Below are 21,934 nucleotides of genomic sequence, written 5' to 3' on the forward strand. Positions count from 1 at the left end.
GTGATTTTTTTGTAGATTTCTAACAGCACTTTACGAAACAGTCCGATTACGTTTAGCAATACGAAGCATAGTTACGAGAGCAGCACGCGAAACACAACTTCTAGTCCATCTTTGATCAAGCCATCACCAGTGAACTACACAACGGAAACTGTGACATCGCAACGTTCTGGAAGTCCGTCGTTGAAGGTATGAATTTTTATAAATTTTTCTAAAATAAGTAAATTTGTTTTTCTGAAATATTTTTAATTTAAAAATAATTTCAAGAATTCAAACATCAAAAAAAAATTAAAATTTCATTTTTTAAAAAATATTTTAAAATTAATTTATATTTCTCTTATGTTTTTCATTAATAAAAAAAAATATTTTTATAAAATCAATTTTTAACATTTTTTGAAAATAATTTTTAAATAATTAGGCGAATAAATTTAATATGCAAAAAAAAATCATTTTTTAAAATATGCAATTTTATAACATTTTTTAAAAAATGCTATTTTGGCTGAAAAAAAAATTTTTTTTAAATAATTTGTTTCAATAACCAAAAAAAATACGTGGATTTATTTTACAAAACACTTAATATTGGCAGAAACCCATGATACGAAAAGTTTTTTTAGGTATATTAATTTTTTTAAATAGCAGATTTTGGAAAAAATTTGAAATTAAAATATTTAAAATGTAAAAAATTTTTAAAATATTTTTTGACAAATATTTTTAAGGAAAAAAAATCGATACAAACAGTTAAAAAATTTTCTGAAAATTTAATTAAAATTATTTTTTTAACCTATATAAATTTGATTTTTTCGAAAAGGTTTAAAATTTCAACAATCAGTTAAGAAAAACATTTTGTCGAAAAACGGTCAAAAACGTGACTAAAATTTAATTTTTTTTTTTTAAAAAAAAAAAATTTTTATTTTAAAAGTTTTAAAGATTAAAAATTTGCAAGAAATTGCAATATTTGCTTTCAAATTTTAAAATAAAAAACTGAAATTTTTAGAATTTCTTTAATTTTTTAACGAAATAAAAAAATAAAACTGATAAGAAATTTGAAATGTTCAAAAATGAAAATATTCAAAAAAAATCATTGTTAAATTTATTTAGTTAAAATTTAAAAATAACAAGAACTTTTTTTAAATCGATTTTTTATTTAATTTAATTTAATAAAATTTATTTTTTTATTTCAAATTTGAATGACTAAAATTGAAGATTTTATTAAAAAAGTTCACATTTTAAACAATTTTTACCTGTTAGAAATTTTCTTTGTCAAAATAAGGGTAAAAAAAAACGTAAAATTTTTATTAAATTTTTGTTAATTTTTAATTTAAATAAAATTTTAAAATTAATAATTTTTTTTCAAATTTTCTTTTTAGTCTGGTCTGGTTGACTTTTCAATCACATCAAAGACGACAACGACGTACAAGTCCGGCGGAGGAACTGAAAACTCCCTCAAACCGACATCGAATCACTTACGCAGCAGTCCAGCAATCCGATCAACGAGTCCCCTGATCCGCAGTCCCAGTCCCGTCGATGGAGTCGATTACGCTTCCAACATCAAGGTTCACACCACTTCCAGTGCACGTCGCGACAGTTGGGACGTCCTCAACAAGACGAAAGGCGTTTTGTCGCCCACTTCGCTGGAATCGCTCAACAACTTGACGGAAAAGCAGCTGTCGACCACGTCTTCGATGACTCGCGGATTTGCCGACAAAGAAACCGAACGTAACACACAATTTAATAAATTTTCCCTAGCAAACATCAATTCAGGTGCAGCAACGAGCAAGTACTCCACATCGGGTGGCGTCACATCGACGACAGTGCGCGAGGAGAGCAGGTACGTGACGAAGCAGGAGGCGAACAACAACTTTAGTCTTGGATCATCACGCATGTCGACGTTCAAGCCGATTTCCGGTGGCAGCGAATTGACCGGAGCGAAGGCCATTAAGGTGCAGGATATTCCGGACGGCGTCTTGGGGAGGCCTGTCGAGTTTGAAAGTGAGTTTTTTTTACACTTTTAAGGCGAAAAATTTAATATTTTCATTTTTGTCCTCCTCTGATTTTGTAAAAAAAATTCAGGAGGAAATTTTTAATTTCATTGTAATTTTTTGATTGAAAAATCATGAAAAAAAAGATTTGATTAAAATCATACAAAAACTGGACTAAAATAACTGTTTTTGAAAAAAAATTTAAAAAAATTAAATTAATTTTTTTTTTTTAATTTTCAAATATAAACGATGATTTTTAAATCAAATTAATTTTAGTTTTCGTTATTTTAATATTTTAAATCAAAATATTAACTAAAATTTGCCAAATTTAAGAAAAAAAATTAATTTGGGTCACGTGACTCACAAATTTTTTCATCTAAATTTCTTGTTTTTGTTGTTTTTAATCAAAAAGTACAAAAAATGTCAAAAAATTTCCTTTTTTTGCTTTTAAAAATTTTTCCCAGTGAATTTTTTCGAAAAAAAAATCTGAGGGGTGACATAATGAGAAATAATTAAATTGAATCACCTAAGTTAAAATTCATTAATTAAAAATTATTTTTCTTTTAAAATAGTTGATGGATCCCGCGCTGGTTCAGGTAATTTAGAAATTTTAGTAAACGGTGGTCGTGTCACATCATCTGTACGCGCCTTGGGCGGTCAAAAGTTCATCGCTAGCTTCACGCCGCACGAATCCGGGACGCATGTCGTCCAAATCACCTTCAATGGCGAAACAGTTCCAGGTAAGCAAATCAACTAAATTTAATTATTTGCCTTTTTTCACATAAATTTTTTTAAAAATCGGTTCATTTATTCATTAAATTATTTTAAACTTAAAATTAAATAAACAAACTTTTAATTTTTTTAAATCTAAATATTTTTTGAAGCTTTTATTTTATGAAAAAGTGAAGATATAAATTTTAATTAAAAATTAGCTTTGAAAATTTTTGTAAAAAGTGTTAAAAATATCTCAAAATTTATTATTTTTGTCATATTTTTTCACTAAATAATTTTAAATTAATTTTTTTAATTAAATTTAGTTAATATTTAATTAGTTAAATTATTTTTCATTAATTTTAAATTAAATTATTTTTTTTTAAATTTAAATTTAAATTGAATTTTTTAAATTTTCATCAAATCAGTGTGAAAAAAGTCAAATTAAAAATATTTTTTTACAAAAACAGCAAAAAACATTTACCGCGCCTCAAAATTGCTCTCTGTTATTGTTTTTACGTTTCTCTCTGCAATTCTCGAACGTTCCATTCACACCGTACGGCAACAACGCAAAGCAACAGGTAGTCGGTCACACGTATCTACCTGCGCGAATTCACCAGAAAATGAAACAAACAAAAATGGGTTTAATTCATTCAGACACCACAAAAAACCGGTTTAAGGCACTCACACAGCTTAAGCTACGACACAACAGAAAGAAATTCAAGCGGTGCTCAGCACAAAAGTTTCTTTCTCGAGACAGTTTGAGTTTGAATCTCGTTCGTGTCGGTCATGTTTTCCGTTAGTGCCTCGTTCGTAGTAAGCGGTTTTTGTGTGGGTATATAGAGATCTGTGTCGTGCAACGCATGTAGAAAGACACTCGAAGCCATTTTGATGAAGAGAAAAATTTATATCTATGGAATAAAAAAAAATTCGAAAGATGACGTGACATGTTCTCAATCAAATTTACAACAATATTGATAAAAAAAATAACATGAATGATCACTCAAGTTGAGACACAAGGCTGAAAAATACGATAAATCATAAAAAAATAGCAATTTAAGCGATATAACAAGAAATTACAAGCAAAACAAAACGAAATTTATTGAATATAAAAATTTATGAAGCATAAAGTGCAAGCGAAGCAAGTGAAAGTACCACAAGAAAATTATTGAAAAAATTGATTCATCATCGAAAAAAAAATCTAAAGAAAAAAAATAATTATTTGCGAAAATAACAAACAACAAACAACAAGTCAAACGCAAAACAAACGGAGGAATTTAAAGAACCGTTCATTCATTCATTACAAAAGGTACACTCACCCTCCGTATAAATGTATCTTCAACTCGTTTCGTTGAAATATTTTTTTTATCATCCGCATACTTCTTCTTTTCTTTTCTTCTTCTTGGTGTCTGTCCACTACATACTCCTCCACTTTGTCGTACAACGCGTAAAAAAATAAATAAATTCAATTTCGGCATAGATTTCTTTTCTAGCAAGTGGATTTCTCTCGAATGATAATTATTTTTGTGATTGTTAATATGTACAAATATGATTTTTTTTTGGTGTTATACTTTTATTATTTTTAATGTCGGTAATTTTTTTTTTCTTTCACGAATAAATAAAAAATGTGAAATTATTTTGATCATAAAGCCATAAATGATCAGATATAAAGTTATTTGGCAAAGTTTTTTTTCTGCAATGGAATGTCGGTTTTACGATGTTTTTTTTAAATGTAATTCGAACATGGTGTAAGTCAAATGTCTACCTGAAATAAGTGAATAAATGAAAAAAAAAGTATTGAATTGCATAGGATTTTTTTTTCGTTAATACTAGGTAGGAATGTTTGGAGTGGTACGAAAAAAATAATGAAAAGTGAAGAATTTTTGAGAAAAAAAATAATAAGCAATTTCAAAAAGAATCACATTTTCCAAAAATAAAGTAATAAAAAAAAATTTAAAAAAATTTTTAAGAAAAAAAAAAAAAATTAAAAATAATTTAATTAAAATTTTGTTGGTTTTTAGAGACAAATTCACACAAAAATTAGATTAAAAAATTTATAAAAATATTTTTGATTAAAAGATTTTAAGTAAAATTTACACAAAACGTTAAAAAAACACATTTAAAAATAAAAAAATTCAAGTTTTAAAATATACCTATTAAAAAAAATTATTGATTTTTTTTTCTTAAAAAAAATTAAAAAAAAAAAAAACAACACAAGGTCTAAAATTTGTTTTAAAATATTTAATTAACTTGCATTATTTAAAAGAACGAAAAAAAAATTTTATAATTAAATTAAATTAAAAAAAAATATGTTTTAAAATTTATATTAATTTTATTCTAATTTTCCTAAATTTTCTTTTATTTTGAGGTTAAAAATAAAGAAATAAAAATTTAATTTTCTGTATTTTTAATTCTGATAAAAAATCTAATTTTTGGATTTTTTATTAAAAAAAAAAATATTTTTAATGAGCTAAAATGCATTTTTTTCTCAAAACAATATTTTTAAATGTAAAAATTTTCTAAGGCGTTTTAAATTAAAATTTGCATTCAAAAAACATCTCAATCAATTTTTGAATAATTACGATCCTAAAAATGACTCCTACTCGTAAAACACCTAAAAACTCAATGTTCCTGCCTTTTCAAAAAATTTTTTCATCCATCAACTTGAACACTCAATTTTTTTTTTGTTTCGTCACGGACTGCGTCTCTTTATACATTATTGCACATCACACACCTGCACAATGTTTACATTCCTTAGTCACATATCCATCCATTCATCATCATCATCATTATTAGTCGAACAATAAAAGATTTCACCCAAATCGACACAAATATGTGGAGATGCACACATGTGCGTTTTTGTCTGGTGATTATTATACCTTCATTAAGTTACTCTCTTCACGATTATTTTGATTGTTTGTTGTTGCTGTTAGAAATCAAAATTAACATTTTAACGGAAGGAAAACGCACGTGAAAGAGAGAGAGAGAAAAAAAAAGCATGCAACACGATGCATGAATGAAACATGATACGTTAATGGCGCGTTGAGAAGACAAAATCATGATTTTTTTTAAGCTGAAATAAAGACTTCACTTTTCTTTTTCATTAAAACTCATCAAAATCGTTCTGCTTTTTTTTTGAAAAATGAAAGAGAAAGAGAGAGACAGACATCAATGCCAAGGATTCTGTAATCACGATTTTTTTTTTATGAAATATAAATTTCAAAAAAAAAAACAAAAACAATGAATAAAAATCGCTTTAACGGTAACATGCAGTTTATTTTCCATAAACTGAAGTACATACCTCGTGCAGTGAAAGCTGAGTTGTGCTTTTGGATAATTATCTCTCGTTTTTTATTTACAAAAATATTGTGTTTCCTTTCCATCTTTACGAAAAAAAAAATTAAAACAAATAATAAATTTCATTTTTAACAACAATGTATGTACGAATTTGATATTAATTGATAATGAAAGGAATGTGAAATGATGTATCATGACGCATACATAAAAGATTAAACTCAATGAACTTTGATCAGCCATGAGAGATCAACAAAGAAAAACTTAAAAGCAGCAACTTGGATTATTTGTCAAAAGATATTTTGCTTTTTGCCATAAACGTGTCTTAGCTTCTATTATATTGAGGTCACAATTTTTGCATTAACTGCATGAACTGAAACTAAGTTTTATTGCCATTTATTTACGTTGCATATATGCTGGTATGATAGTGGGTGTGAAAGCGAATCTGTGTCCCTAACCGACTTACCAGCTATTGTTTCTTGTTGTAACAAATATTCACAATATTTAAAACCTAACATCTATGTGATCGTATGAGAAGTGATAAACATACCAATCCATCATTTTAATAAGTTGCAAGCGCAACAATAATCGAGAGCTGACACTGAAAGAAGATTTTTGAACGAAAAAGTCTGATTTTTTACTAAGCAATAATGTCCGTGTGATAAGAACTGACTAAATAACTGACTGAATAAAAATATCTCCTGTTAGAAGAAAAATTCAGTAAAATTTCTCTTGAAATTCTAATAGTTAATTTAAACTTCAAAATTCTAGATAACATCGTTGGTCGTCTCTTTTAAAACCAAATTGCTATAAGTACTAAACATAATGTAACGACTTACAAACTCTCATTTCATTTCCTTTAACTTTTCCAAAATACATTAATAATACTTTTAAGCATCTGCTGTAAGCATAAACTTCAGGATACATTCAGGCCGAATATCACTTTATAATTTTTTAGAGGCTCTCCTACATATATTCACTATCGTTAACCTGAAAAGAAATGCTCTATTTTACGGCAAACTTTTCTCATTTTTTTATACTTTGTTTGCCGTAGGACGTTTTTGTTCTAATTAAAATGGCATGTTGTTATTTTGAGATGTTTAAAAATGACGTTCTGCTACTTCAGTGTCTTTTTTCATTCCTAGAGCTTTAGTTCGTCAATGTTTTAGTTCATTTCTAACATAGGTCCATATTCTAAGTTTTACCCGTCACGATTTGATGATGTTTCCTTTATGTCGTCCTTCATTTGATGTTGGGATCGTCCTTCAAGGAATCATAAGTCAAGATATTATTTTTGTGATTCTTAAGTGAGGCAAAACTAACATCCAAGGCACAATAAAGAAAAATCTATAGAAAAGAAAATTATAAAATTAATATTTTTATGACATTCCTTATTTACGTGTTAGTTTCAAAGTATTTTAAAAATGCAGTTTAAATATTTAAAAAAAATATATAAAACATTTTTTAAACTTTAAAATTTTTAATGCAAGATTTTAAAATTTTTAAAGACATTTCGACAAAAATATTTTTAAAATAAAATTAATTAAACTTCTTCGGTCAAAAATCACGTTACACTGTTTTTCTTTTTAAAAAATATTTTTCTCTCTTCAATTTAAACTTAATTCATTCTGATAATAAATTCCATAAATTAACAAAAGAACAATAAAAAATAAATATTTGGCACACTCGCACTTCCAGTGAAAGGAATTTTAAGCTGATTTCGAGGAATGCAGGAAACAATGTCTATTCAAAAATTTATTAGGAGGTCAAAAGTAACTTTTAGTCGTTTTTCAACCAAAAAATTTTTTTACATTCATTTATTATATAAAACTCGTTGATGCGAGACTAGAATAGTGACATAACTTTTTTGAAGAAAAAAAAAACTTGAATCACCTTTTGTGAAGCCAGCGATTAGAATCAAAATGGACATGTATTAACATTCGTAGCACGTCGCGCTTTAACAATCAAAAATCTTTTGAGTCATGCGAGTCGTACAAGAATGCCGTTTTTTGCATAATTTCGTAACAATGTACGAGTAACAGTATTCTCTATGAAATTTATAAATATTAAAAAAAAGACAAAACACAGTTAAAAGTGCATCGACTTTGCAGTTGTATCTACAAAACTGTTATTAAATGCTTGAGTTGTTGTTGCTGGCTCACACAACGCACAACGAGGAGTCGAGTCGAGACTAGTTTTAACGTTGTTACAATTTCTGCATATTTTTCTTTAACCAGCTCCTTTATTACTATTATTAAAAAATATTTTTGCTGGTATATATTCACTTTTTAACAAGATTTTATCAGTAAAGTGATCATTTAATGCACTTAATGGAACAATTTGATGTAATGAATAGCAAACAAGAATGAAATTATGTAAGAGAAGTTACCTTTTTTGAATGGATGTAGAGTGACTGGCATTTGAATATCGTTTTTTCCGTGTTTGAAATGCGATACGTTTGTTACTTGAACTAGTTTTGCCGTTAAGTGAACAACAGTTGTGACCTTAAGCTGCTCTTTGGGGAGGAAAGTTGAGTTGTTATCATTAATTTTTCGATATTTCCGTTTCATCTTCAAGGATTATTTGTTAAATTTTTACTTTAGGGCTATTTTACTCGATTTTAACGTTTTTTTGTCAAAAATAAGAATGAAAAACTAATTAAGTCAAAACTTTAAATTTTTGACTTAAGATTAAGTAAAAGTCATTTCAATTTGACTTAAGTCAACTCAATTTACAAAATTTTTTAAAAATATTGTTTGCCCTCCCCTCTTTCTTTTGAAACAAATTAATTTTCGACTTAAAGTCATTTAAGCTTAAGTTTACGTCAAAAGTTTAAAAAATTGATATTTTGACAAGCAAATTTGACTTAAAGTCTTAACTTAAAGCAACTTTAAGTGACTTAAGATAATTTGAAGTGACTTTAATACAAGTTTTTTAATCTTAAAAGTTTTGACTTAAGCCAACTTAATGATATTTTGACAGGCAAATCTGACTTAAAGTCTTAACTTAAAGCAACTTAAAGTGACTTAAGATAATTTAAAGTGACTTAAGTCAAGTTAAAGTGATTAAGTCATAACTTAAGGAAACTTAAGTTAATTTAAGTCAAATTAAAATGAATTTTACGTTCAAACTTAAGTTAAAAATCAAATAAGTTTTGACTTAAAACGTTTTTTAGTCCAAATCACAGACTTAAGTTTAGTCTGAGGAAGTTTGTTGCATGACGATGATAAAAAAAAAATGTCTGAAATTTGAATAAAATGATTAGGAAGAGGTAGTTAAAAGCACAATAGCGCGTGAATGATTGCATCAGTTCGACAATAAACCGGCAATATTTCGAGATTTTAATTCATGCCTAATTAAATCACGTTTTCCACATCATTGCCAGCAAATCCGATTATTTGTACACCATTTTAAGTGTTAAATTCCGATAAGTTTTTAACGTTCTTTTTTTTCTTCATTTCAGGTTCACCTTGGACAATCGATATTATGTCATCGCCGGGGTTTACAACGCTAGGTGAATCCACACGTCTCGTTTCCGCCAATACCGCGGCGGTTTTTGAGGTGCTGCCGCCTCCTGGATCCACCCTCAACCGAGGGGAGTGTGTTGCAACGGTACTTTCTCCCAGCAAGAGCAAAGTAAATGCTAGAGTCACACATGAGGCGGCCAACGGTGCCATGCGCATCGAATTCGTGCCCACCGAAGTGGGTACGCACATCATAGAAGCATCCATTGGCGGAACGAAGCTCGTTGGCGGACCCTTGATCGCCAAAGTTTACGACGCCAGTTTAATCCAAGTCACCGACGTGAATGGCGGAGTCGTGGGACAGCCATGCCAGTTTCGCGTTGACGCCAGTGCAGCGGGCGAAGGTCAATTAGAGATCTCCATCAACGAAGGCGAAGTTCCGAATCACGTGCAAGTCGTTGGTGGAGGACGTTGTCTGGTGTCCTTTACGCCCGAACAAGCAAAACCCCACTTGATCGACATCAAATTCAATAACGAAACAGTACGCGGATGCCCCTTTATTTGTTCCGTCGCGGACACAAGTCGCGTGTTATTGAATCTATCGCACTTGGAATTGATTCCCGTGAATAAACCTTCGTCCTTTGTGATTAACGTGAGTGGCGGAGGCGCCGCAGAACTCGCTGTCAGTGTCAGAGGACCACATGGCGAACTTCCAGTGCGTGTCACGGGTGACATTCACTTGGGATTCACTGCTGAATTCACTCCAACCACTGTCGGAGGTCACTCCATCAATGTCGAATATAACGGATATCCCGTGCAAGGTACCCCCTTCCTGGCAAAATCGTATGACGCATCAAAAGTAACCGTTGGTGCCGTCACCAAAGGAACCGTTGGGCGTCCCGTGCAATTTACCGTAGATGCCGGCGACGCTGGCGAAGGCAATCTCGAAATCACAATTTCCGCCAAAGGCCATAATATACCCACGCAAGTGCATCCGCAAGGCAACGCGAAATTCGCCGTGTCTTTCGTGCCGGCCGAATCGTGCGAACACATCATCAATGTGTCGTTCAACAAAATGCCAGTGCCTGGTTGCCCCATTAATGTGGCAATCAGCGGAGGTTCGACAGGACCTCAGGTGTCACTGGCAGGGCCCGGGCCTGTTCACCAACCAAATTCCTTCATCATAAATCACACCGGCGGACGTCTCGAAGACGTTGAAGTTAATGTGGAAGGTAAATTTTGAACTTTTTCTTCTTTTTCAGCAATTGCATGTAAATCTACGACCACGTTTTTTCAGTTTAATTTGCACCTTCTTTTATTTATTTGTTTTTAAATTTATTATTTTTTACATAAAAACCGTTAAATTTCTCTCTTAAAGTCGTATTTAGATACAGGTATTTCTTTCTTCTTTTATAAATGTTTATTTTTTGTACAAATTTTTACCCAAAAAAATCGAAATGAGTTGTTTTAAACCCCAAAAACTCGGTTTCTCAGTGCCTCGTCCAATTACATGCAAGCGCGTTGTAATTTCGGACTACGAGGAGGACTGGAAACTAATTCGCAACTCTTTCTACCGTTTCAGGACGTCGACGAGCCGTATATTAAAACCGTTAAATTAATAATATTAAAGCATTAACTTATTGATTTTTTATGTTAATTAATTAAATTAACGAAAAAAAAAATTTATTCATTTAATTGAGTGAAATTTTCTCTTTTAACGCTTAAAAAGACTAAAACTGCATTTTCAACATGATTTTATTAACGAATTATTTTAACCAAGACTAATTTTTGAATTAACTCCCCCTCCTTAAAAAATAAAAAGGAAAAATATCCGCAAAAGTCTCTCAGACTCTCAAATGTATCGAGCTTACCTCTAGTTGCTTCTTTCCTGTTCTTTTCTATCTTTTCCTCTTTTGCATGCGGTATATGTTGGTGGTAGATTACTAACAAATACTTCATCGAAAGATCCACAAAAAAACACAAGAAATTTTGAAAAAAACTTTTCTGACACATATTTTGGTTGGCGCCTCCTTTTGAACAGGACCCACGGGCCATGCCGTACCAGCGCAAGTGCATCAAACAGCTGATGGTGTCTTCAAGGCCGAATTTGTGCCAAGAACTGTGGGAGAGCATCGTGTCAGTGTGACAGTGCAAGGTCAACCAACTGCTGGAAGTCCCTATTCTGCTAAAGTAAGTTTAAAAAAAAATAATTTAAATTTAATTTTATTTTTTGAAAATATCATCAAAATTTACCTTTTTTGATCTTTTTCCATCGTTTTTTAAAATATTTTTAAAATATTTTGGATTTTCAAGAAGAACGGAATCTAACATGAATTTTTTTCTATAGAAATATTTTTAAAAAAAAATATTTTTCAAAATTTTTTGACAGTTATTTTTATGAAATTTTTTGTATTAATTTTTAACTTGAAATATTCTGAGATCAATTTTAAATTATCAAATCTCAATATTTTTACCATAAAAACAACTAAAGTATACATTAAGCGAATAAATTTAATAATAATATTTTCATTTTTTAAAAATAAATAAATATTTAAAATTGAAAATTAAAAAATAATAATTCAAAAATAAAATAAAAAATTTTTAAAAAATAAAAATTTCTGAATTTTTAAACATTTTTAGACGTTGATTAATTATTACCTATTTCCAAATTTGAACTTAAAAGTGAAGAAAAATCAAACAAAATCTCACAAAATAAAAATTAAAAAAAAATTAATTTAGGTCACGTGACTTAAAATTATTTCCAAATTTTAACTTAAAAGTGAAGAAAAATCAAACAAAATCTCACAAAATAAAAATTTAAAAAAAAATTAATTTAGGTCACGTGACTTAAAATTTTTTTTTCTACATTTCAATTGGAGAAGTCGATTAAAACCAATTTCTTTTGTTTTTTGTATAATTTTATCGTAAACAGTAATTTTTAAATTAAAAAATTTCAAAAAATGTCAAAAATATTTAAATTTTTAATTTAGTTTTTATGTTTATGACAACAAATGGTTATTTTAAATTTTTTCGCCTAATGATCAAAAATTGTTTAAATTTTGTATGAAAAAGTATATTTTTTTAAATTTTGCCAAAATTATGTTTTGGGACAAAAACATCGAAAAAAATTTTGAACGGCTTTAATGCTCAAAAAAACAAAACAAAAAAAACTGAGATTGAAATAGTTGAAACTGATTTTTTATTTATTTTTCTCAGGTTTATGACGTGGGAGCGATAAAAGTAAAAAATGTCGAGACCGGAACAGTGGGAAAACCCGTGACATTCTTGGTCGAAACGAGTCAAGCTGGTCCCGGAAATCTCGAAGTAACCGTCAATGGTGGACGTGTTCCGACTTCGGCACAAGCGCAAGGCCAACACACCTATGCCATCAGTTTTACGCCACGCGACGCCCAAAAACACACCGTCGAACTTCGTTTCAATGGGCAAGACGTTCCTGGTTCGCCATTTACTTGCAGAGTAAGTTTTTTTATTTGTTTAAAAAATATTTTAAAAAAAATAAAATTCAATGTTTTTAGATCGCCGCCGCTGCTCGCATCCTAAACTCTGATTTAGTCGACAAAGTGAGCGTTGGAAAAAGTTTCGAATTTGTCGTCGAATCCGACATTCGTCCCGTTGTCGAAGTCCTTGGACCAGCACGTCGTTCAGTTCCCACGACAATTTTACCGTTAACAAGCGGATTTAAAATTTCCTTCGAACCAATCGAAGTCGGAGATCACTCAATCGAAGTTCGTCTTCCGCAAAGTGGGCACGTCGAAGGCAGTCCCTTCCTGCTAAAAGCTTATTCCGCGGAAAAAGTAATCGTCACGGACATTCGTTCGGGAGTCGTTGGCAAAAGTGTTAGTTTCGGCATCAATGCCAGTCAAGCAGGTGCGGGAAATTTGGAGATAATTGTCGCCGTTGCCGGTAAAAATGTCCCAAATTTCGTGCAATCCGAAGGCAATGCTCGTTTCAAAGTGAATTTCAAGCCAACGGAAGCCGCGCCACATTCGCTTTCAGTGCGTTTCAATGGTCATCCCGTTCCCGGTAGTCCCTTCACTTGCATGGTATCTCCCGCTCCGACGCAATCCTTGACACGAGCTGCTGTGGTGTCCGGCGAATCACTTCGCCAAGCGCCAATCAATCAAGATAGCACAATAGAACTCGAAAATTTCGAAGGTGTCGAGCCGCAAGTCGTCATTAACACCCCAAGTGGCGACACAATTCCGTGTCATTTGAATATGCGACACGATATTTGCGTCGCCACGTTCCGCCCCGTCACTGTGGGACGCCATTTGATCAGTATCACCGTCAATGAGCAACATATCACTGGATCGCCGTTCGCGTGTAACGTTTACGACGTGAATCGTGTCACAATTAGCGGCTTGGAACAACCAAGTGGTCCGACTTCTGTGGGAGTGCCCTTGACTTTTAGCGTGGATGCAGCAGGTGCGGGCGAAGGAACGCTCGAATTGGTCGTTCAAACTGCGACAAACACCGTCAAAGCGGAAGTCGTGGCATGTGCGAGGGGATTATATGACGTCACCTTTGTGCCTCAAACGTGCGAACCGCATTTCGTGAATATCACGTTCAACGATCAAAATGTCAGTGGAAGCCCCTTCCGCATCGAGGTTCAGCAAAATATTCAACATGTTCAAGTTGGAGGCATTGGCGCTATTGAGTACTTCAATAACGACCAAATTCTCGAAATTGTCGGTCCCGATCAAGCAACCGTCCCGTACACAACAAATCGACGCTTTGCTGAATTTCGTGCCACGGAAATTGGAACGTACACGATTCGTTGTCTGGATCGCGAGACAAAAGGCTTGATCATGACACGCACCGTAAACGTCTACGATCCAACTCTCGTGAAAATTGTCGAGGTTGGAGAAGCTTTTTGTCATCGCCCAGCAAATTTGGCAGTTTCGACACAAGATGCCGGACAAGGTTCGCTCACAGCGTTTGTGCGATGTGGCGGTTTAGAAGTCCCTCATTCGATTCGCGGCAGTTCTGGCGACGGCATTTACGAGATTTTGTATCATCCGACTCGTGTGGCGCCGCATAAGATCACGATTTTGTACAACGGAGTGCCGATTTCGAACAAGGCGATTGAAATTAACGTGCAACCGATCGCAGCTGGCAAAGAAATTAATGTCAGTGGATTGGGATTGTACCAAGCAAGGACTAGTAAGACGACTTATTTCTCAATTGATACGTCGGGAAGACCAGCAAGGGAGTTTGATGTTGTTATCAGTGGTCCGGAAGGAGAAGCGTTGCCAGTTCGTTGTTATCAAACGAAAGGCGGGCACTTGCAGGCCGAGTTTTCTATTCAAAAGATCGGTCAATGTTTGATTGGTGAGTGAATTTTTAAATATTTTTATTTTAAACTTTGTTCCCATTGAAATTTTAATTAAACTAAAAACAAAAATCCGTTTTTAAAAAAATATCTTAGTAAAATAATTCAATTAAAAATAAAAAGGCTGATACAATTATCCAAAATGTTTCCGGTTGCCCCCAATAGGATATTAAGTGGGATATCTAATTTTTACCTCTTTTACGGTAATTCAAGTAGTTTTTAAAATATATTTGACAAATTATACTACTTTAAAGGTTATTTATGAACATTTCCAGTAAAAAATGAAAAAGTAATTTAATTCAAAAATTACGACCAAGAATTTTAAAAAAATCTGTTTTAAAATATTTTTTAATTATAATTTTGAAAAAAAAAGGATTAACACTATTTAAGTAACAATAAGTATCATAGAACATAACGAAGCTGGAACGAAGAAACGGGCAGCAAGACAACTCCAGCTTCCTAAGTTCATAGAATTTTTGTATGACAGAAACTCCAAAGCTTTAATTTCACAGTGCATATTTCCAAGACGATGTTTTAAATTTTCTTCTGGAAATGCTTTAGCCAAAAGCTTATTTTCAAAATCTTTATTTTTAATATACGATGTGGGTATATTGGTGGTATCTCATAGTTAGTCTTTTCACAAAGTATGCTCTTCGTGTCTTTTCTTAAAGCCTTATTCGGCGTTACTGTGAAGTCTTTATCGATGAAAAGAGCCATAATTAAAGTGCTCTTACTTTTAGAACTTCTATGTAAAACATCTTGTTTAGATTCAAGAAAATTAAGATCAATTTTAAACAAAAAAATTTAAAAACATCGAAATTTTTTCTTTTAATATTTTAAGTCAAAAATATTTTATTTTGTAATTATAATTACTACTATCCATCTCAAAATTTTAAGAAATAGTATTGAAAGTAATACATTTCGTATTACTACTCGATACTTGATACCTCTCCTAATAGTTGGAAGATTAATGAAATCTAAAATATTTTCGACAGTTGTAATACCCTTATAGCCAAAATGTGCCTCAGTCAATTTTATATGAAAAAGTTTTTCCTTGTATTTCAAAAATTTATAAATTTATAAAATCTATAATTTTTGTTATATTTTGCAATTTTTCAAAGATTTAGACTGATTTTTACAGAAAAAAATAAATCGTTTGAAATTTGCAAAAAAATTTTTAAATTTCAAAAAAGTCGTTAGAAAATTTCTATATTTTTTTTTGTTTCGAAAATTTGTCCAAACGTTAAAATATAAGATCAAAATGTCTTTAAAATACTATTGTAAGTATCAAAGTTCTTTAAAAATAGCAAAAAGATAGAAAAGTCATTGATATTATTGTTTTCCATTATGATTATTCATTATTCCCACCTCCTTAGGTCCAAAATAATGTGAAATATTTTTTGGAATTGCACTTGCCTAAAATAAAGGCTGCACAAAATTAAAACTTACTAATTTTTTAAAATTTTTTACAGAGGTTCTTCACCAATCAAAACCATTGCCTGGCAGTCCTTACACTTGCAACACTTACGATCCATCAAAGGTTGTAGCGCAAGGCATTCCAAAAGGTCCCTTGGCAGTACATTCTCCCGTTTCATTCACAAGTAAGTCTCTCTTTCACTTAAAAACCGAATAAAATTTAATTATTTTTAATTTTTCAGTCAACACCCAAGATGCCGGCATCGCTGAACTCGAAATCTTTGTCGTTTCGGGACACGGTCAACATCTCCCCGTAAATGTCGTTCCCAAATCCGAGACTTTATCACTGGTTGAATTCACTCCTACTGCTCCCGGGCACTACAAGATGTCAATAAATTATGGAGGCGAGCCAATTGCTTCTTCTCCCGTTACTTTCGCCGTTTCCGCATCTGGCGTCAAATCCGATGCTCGTGCCAGTGGTAACGGACTTGAAGTTGCTCATCGCGGCAAAGAAACTTCTTTCATCGTTTATTGCCCCACAAGTCCCAATGTGCAAATCGAACGTTGTGACGAGCAAAGCGAACGCATCGAACCCAAAATCAAACCTTTGGGTCACAACGAATGGCGTATTTACTACACAATTTTATCCGTTGGCAAATACGAAATTCGCGCAAGTTGCCCGAATCGAGGACCCTTACCTGGTTCTCCGTGGAATATTTGTTGCGTGGATTCGAGTAAAGTTGTTCCCGTTGGTGGTTGGGGTCAATTACTGGACGATGAAGGTCGTTTGAATATCCCAGCTCGAATTATTTTCGACACAAGTCAAGCTGGACCCGGCGATTTGGTGTGTTTGATCGACGAACGTGAAGTTGCGATCGATAAACCGTCGGAATCGCGTCAACGAGTCTTTATTTCCGGCGAAGGTTTGGCTCCCGGCGAACATAATCTCGAATTAACGTTCAGCGGTGTGCCTCTGTCGCAAAGTCCTTGCACGGCATTCATCACTCCGCATCAAGCGGCGGACAAAGTCGTTCTCACAGGTCGCGGTTTAGCAAATGCGCAAATCGGAGAGCCAGCACACTTCACAATTGATGCATCACAAGCACCTCCGGGTCGTCCCGAAGTCATTTTGAGTTATCAGGATGGCGAAACGGTGCCGTGTGCATTGACGCAACCGAGAATTAACGAATCAATTTGGTTGGCATCTTATACTCCGTTGAAATTATCTCAAGGTCCTTTGAGCCTTTCCGTTAAATGGGGCGGGCGCCTGGTTAAAGGATGTCCCTTGACGGTTTCAATTGGCTCTGCGGTGGATGCTAGCAAAGTTATGTGTTCCGGAGATGGTTTGCGACATGGTGTCGTTGGTCGTGAAATTAAATCTTGGATCGATACAAGACGCGCAGGACCTGGCGAGTTAACGGCTCATTGTTCGGGACCACGAAAAGTGGCGTATTGTGAATTGTATGATCATGGCGATGCCACATTTACACTCAATATAAAACCACAAGAGCCAGGAAGACATGCCTTGACGATCAAATATGGCGGACAACACGTTCCTGGATCACCGTTCAACTTGAGAATTGCGGGAGCACCAGATGCTAGCAAAGTACGCGTTTATGGACCCGGAATTGAACATGGCGTGTTGGCTACGTTCCAGTCGCGATTCATTTGCGATACAAGAGGAGCGGGCGCAGGACAGTTAACAGTGCGTGTAAGAGGCCCCAAAGGCGCTTTCCGTGTCGAGATGCAGCGAGAAAGTCAGAAAGATAGAACTATTTTATGCAAGGTATAAAAAAAATTGATTTTTTTTAATTAAAATATTTTAATATCGTCGATTCGAAAAGTTTAAGGGAAAAAATTGAAAAAAAAATTAATTTTTTTTTAACTTCAAAACCAAAAAAAAAATTTATTGAACTTTTTTTTTACATTATAAAACTTTATTTTCTTTCGTAAAAATTTTTATTTAAAATATTAAAATCACTAAAAATAAAATTCAGAATTTAAAAAAAAATAATTTTTTTTTAAATTTTTTTAATATTTTTTCAAGTCAACATTTAAAAAAAATCATTTAAATTTTAATTTAAAAATTGTAAAAAGTAACGAAAATAAATTAATTAAATAAAAAAAAATAAATTAAATAATTTTTTCCCAATAATTTTTGAAATGAAAAAAAATCACTTAAAATTTTTATTAATTCTTTTTTGTAGTACGATCCAACTGAGCCAGGCGACTACCGAGTCGAGGTAAAATGGGCAGGAGAACTTGTGCCTGGCTCTCCCTTCCCAGTTATGATTTTCGATACACAAGATGAGTTGCGGAGATTTTTGCATGGAAATTTACCATAAACATCACACTTAATTTTAAATAATTAAATATTTCTTCCATTATTGTTTAGAAATGCAAAAAAAAATGTTAATATTATAAGTTAATTAATGATTGTAATTAATTAAAAATTATAGTAGGAATATAAAAAAGAGAGCAACGAATAAATTTTAATCATCACTAACATTTATTTTTCCAGATCAAGAAACAAGAGTTGTACTTATTGCTAATAAATTTTATTTGTATTTAACTTAAAACTAACGATTGTAATTTAGGAGTTGTAAGGAAAATTAAATATTTACAGAGAAATTTATAAAAAAAAATCTTGAAATAAATAACTTTTTAATTCTAACAAAATATTCATGGTTTTTATTGCTTTTTTACGTCCGAAATTGCACTTCACTTCATATAATTGTTGATTTTTTTTACTTATTTCACAATTTTTGTCTTAATCTAATTTTAACAATTTTTGATGGAAAATTATCAAATTAATTCATAAATAAAAATTTTTGGCCGTTAGGTTTTTTCTAAAATCAAAATAATTTTTTTCTCTTTGGATAAATTTTTGTGCGAATTTTTGAAATAAAACCCAATAGTTTTATCTAAAAAAAAAGGAAATTTAAAAAATTAATTTTGGTAAGAATAAATTTTACATTTTCTACACATTTTTCAAATAAATTTATAAATTCAGTAATTCTTAAGTAATGTTTTTCATATACAATTTTATATAAAATTGAAAAAAAATTAAATTAATTAAAAATATTTTTTTTCAAATTTAAAAATTTTTAACTTATAATTTTTTTCATTTTTTATACCAAAATTAAACATTAAAATATGTAAACGAACAAAAAAGGATTTTTAGCTAATTTTTTACCGAAAATTTTTATAAAATTATTTTCGTTTATAAAATTTTAGAGGAAACTATTGAGTTATTTTTTTTAATAAAAATAAAATTTTTGGCAGTTATTTTCCAAAATTTTAAAAAATAATAAATTTTTAAATTTAAATTTAAAAATTAGAGAAATCCAAATTTGAATTGTATCACAGCTTTTTGTACAAATTTAGAAATTTGAGCACTTAACGACTAATTTTTCAACATTTTACAAAACACCATCACTTACACTAAAATTTAGATGAATTTCCAATAAAATATTACAAAAATGCATTAATTTTCACCCGAGGCACTTTTTAGATGGAGACGGTTCATACTTTTTTTATTTCAATTCAAATAAAATTTCATTTAATGCAAATTCCATCTCGATTCTCCAATCAATTAAATCCGTCTTTGTAACATTTTAATGAAGTCACTTGCATATTTAAAAAAAAATCTTATCTCTAATACGCAAATAAAAATTCAGTGTGCGTTGTTTCGTCTCGAACATCGATTAAAAATTTTGTAAGTAAACACAAAACGTTTCTTTGTACGGATTTTTTCTTCGTCGTGTAATTAAATATTGTTTGTATTTTTTAGGCCGCTCCAAATGAAACTAAAAAATAAATTATGCCCAATTTAAAAATTAAATAATCAAAATTTTATCAAATTTCATAATTTAAAAAGAAAAAAAAATAATTTAAAAATTTTAAAATATTTTTTTGTAACAAAATTCCATTTAAAAACGGATTTTCTTCACTAAAAATATTTTTTTTAAATTATTAAACTTATTTTTCAAAACATTTTAACAATTTATTTTTGATAATATTCTAAAATTTGTTATTTTCAATTTAAATTAATTTTAAATTTGCAAATCTCAAAGAGAAATAAAAATTTTCATCAAAGATGTTTAATTAAGTTTTATCATTTTTTCAGAAATTTTTTAAAATAAATTTTCCACATCAAAATTTTTAAAACCTTATTTTTGAGTTTCATTTGGAGCGTCCTCAATACAAAACGTTAATTTGTACGGATTTTTTTTCTTCGTGTAATTAAATATTTTTGATTTGTATTGTAACTGTATCTATCTATTCGAGTATTATCAGCTAACGTTATCAGTTTCACTGCTTGTTGTCGCCGTTGCTTCGTCATGAATAATGTACCAGCTACTTTTCTGCGGTTCCGATGATTCACAGATCCCGGACACGCCGAGACATGTTTTGCAGTATGGACAGGTGTGGATTTTTCCCTGGAAGCACGGCAGTAAATATGGAACCCAAAATAACAGAAAAGGCGTGAGAGCGAGTGCGGTATAATGGGTCGCTGGAAGGAACTGAAAAAAAATTAATTAATTTTTTATTGAATTTTTATGGAAAAAAAATAATTTTTTACCCTCCGTCGTGACCGAGGTTTAACTGAGTTCAAGCAATTTGGGCAGGTAATGACGCCAGGACGTCGTGGAAGGTGATTTAAAGCCACTTGATGGACATTTTCATGCGTAAAACACGCAATCAGCGGATGCCTAGACACAAAAAAGTCGTCATGAATGAAGGTGTCTCTTTGAAAAAAAGTGATAAAAACAATCGATTTCTTACTTTTTGACGGAAACCCATTCGGAATAGTCGGGCATGCTACCGCGACTGTACGTGTCACGCACTTTAATCGGTTGTTTTAGTTCATTTTCCAACTTTACCATTGTGAGGCAGCAGCGCACGACCAACAAGGCATTAAAGGTCAATGGAATAATTTTTTTATCAACACACTCGTTAGTGGTAGTGGTGCTTGACTTGACTTTGGCCCATTAAACGAGTCGTCATTCCCTGACATAACTTTTAATTTTAAAGCACTTTGTGAAAATTCTTTTGCGATAAGGTCGTTATCGGTCGTCAATCCATTTTTTCATACAATTTTATCAGTTACACTAAAAAAAAGGCGAGAAAAAATCGGTTTGCTTCGTTATTACGACACATTTGACACCTTTTTGCTAGGTAAAAAGCACTTTTTCACGACTCTTGAACGGACAAGTGTCACAAGTCCGCAAGTTTGAACAAAGAAATCAGCAATTTCGTGCTGCACTTTTCGTCATTTTGCAATTTTTTTATGATTGTGATATAAAAACAAAGCAAAATAATTATTTTTCTAAACAACAAACTGTGCGCTACGATGCTAGTAGAGTGAAATAATAACAAAAATAGTTGAAGCACGAACACATACTTTGGTGCCGTTCTATGTGCTAGAAGAGAGAGAGAGGCCGTCGCAAATTGCTTTTTAATGGATTTAATGGAATTCGGGCACGAGAAGGGATTTTTTGTAAAATTTTAATGATTTTTGAGGAAAAAAATGTTTTGTAAAAATTTATTTTTCTTAAAAAAAATGCAATTTGCAAGGGCCTTTTGGTATGTTACGCACCGTGTTAGAACCGACCGAACACTTTCGTAAATAAACAATGACTGTTTCTACTCACGGAATTTTCTTACGTGCATTTGTGCATTTCGGTTCTCTCTGTTGTGTATGGGAAGTCAGGTGC

At 31.5% G+C, this 21,934-nt stretch overlaps 2 protein-coding genes across 7 annotated transcripts in view; one reads left to right on the forward strand and one right to left on the reverse strand.

Moving 5' to 3' along the window:
* The window catches only part of LOC134830306 (filamin-C), a 31,351-nt gene extending 12,469 nt beyond the window's left edge, over positions 1-18,882 (forward strand). The window contains exons 5-14 of the mRNA XM_063843734.1: positions 16-186; positions 1,365-1,986; positions 2,549-2,716; positions 9,445-10,677; positions 11,487-11,635; positions 12,662-12,922; positions 12,982-14,797; positions 16,271-16,399; positions 16,457-18,000; positions 18,422-18,882. Coding sequence (XP_063699804.1) covers positions 16-186; positions 1,365-1,986; positions 2,549-2,716; positions 9,445-10,677; positions 11,487-11,635; positions 12,662-12,922; positions 12,982-14,797; positions 16,271-16,399; positions 16,457-18,000; positions 18,422-18,559 — 6,231 coding nt within the window. The 3' untranslated portion in view covers positions 18,560-18,882. The remainder of the gene's footprint in view (positions 1-15; positions 187-1,364; positions 1,987-2,548; positions 2,717-9,444; positions 10,678-11,486; positions 11,636-12,661; positions 12,923-12,981; positions 14,798-16,270; positions 16,400-16,456; positions 18,001-18,421) is intronic.
* Positions 18,883-18,912: 30 nt separating this feature from the next.
* Positions 18,913-21,846, reverse strand: LOC134830309 (uncharacterized). Of its 6 annotated transcripts, none has more exons than XR_010161967.1 (5): positions 21,817-21,846; positions 21,003-21,328; positions 20,800-20,929; positions 20,386-20,740; positions 18,913-18,989 (listed from the first exon to the last, which is right to left on the reverse strand). XR_010161967.1 is itself a non-coding variant. In XM_063843747.1 (5 exons), coding segments are annotated over exons 2-5 (402 nt in total). In that variant the 5' UTR covers positions 21,104-21,328; positions 21,817-21,846; the 3' UTR covers positions 19,029-19,062. The 6 variants fall into 6 exon arrangements, 5 of the variants coding, with proteins under 5 accessions (XP_063699817.1, XP_063699813.1, XP_063699815.1 ...); XM_063843747.1 differs by lacking the exon at positions 18,913-18,989 and adding an exon at positions 19,029-19,063 and having other exon boundaries at positions 20,571-20,740; XM_063843743.1 differs by lacking the exon at positions 18,913-18,989 and having other exon boundaries at positions 20,355-20,740.
* Between the last annotated feature and the right edge of the window lie 88 nt (positions 21,847-21,934).

Source organism: Culicoides brevitarsis, chromosome 2 (genome assembly GCF_036172545.1).
Source record: "Culicoides brevitarsis isolate CSIRO-B50_1 chromosome 2, AGI_CSIRO_Cbre_v1, whole genome shotgun sequence".
NCBI classification, from domain to species: Eukaryota; Metazoa; Arthropoda; class Insecta; order Diptera; family Ceratopogonidae; genus Culicoides; species Culicoides brevitarsis.

Coding starts and splice junctions, on each gene's coding strand:
- LOC134830309 (XM_063843743.1), bottom strand. CDS start 21,103: ATGGTAAAGTTGGAAAATGAACTAAAACAACCGATTAAAGTGCGTGAC. Junction 20,930..21,002: donor GAATGGGTTTCCGTCAAAAA/GTAAGAAATCGA, acceptor TTTTGTGTCTAG/GCATCCGCTGATTGCGTGTT. Junction 20,741..20,799: donor AACCTCGGTCACGACGGAGG/GTAAAAAATTAT, acceptor ATTTTTTTTCAG/TTCCTTCCAGCGACCCATTA.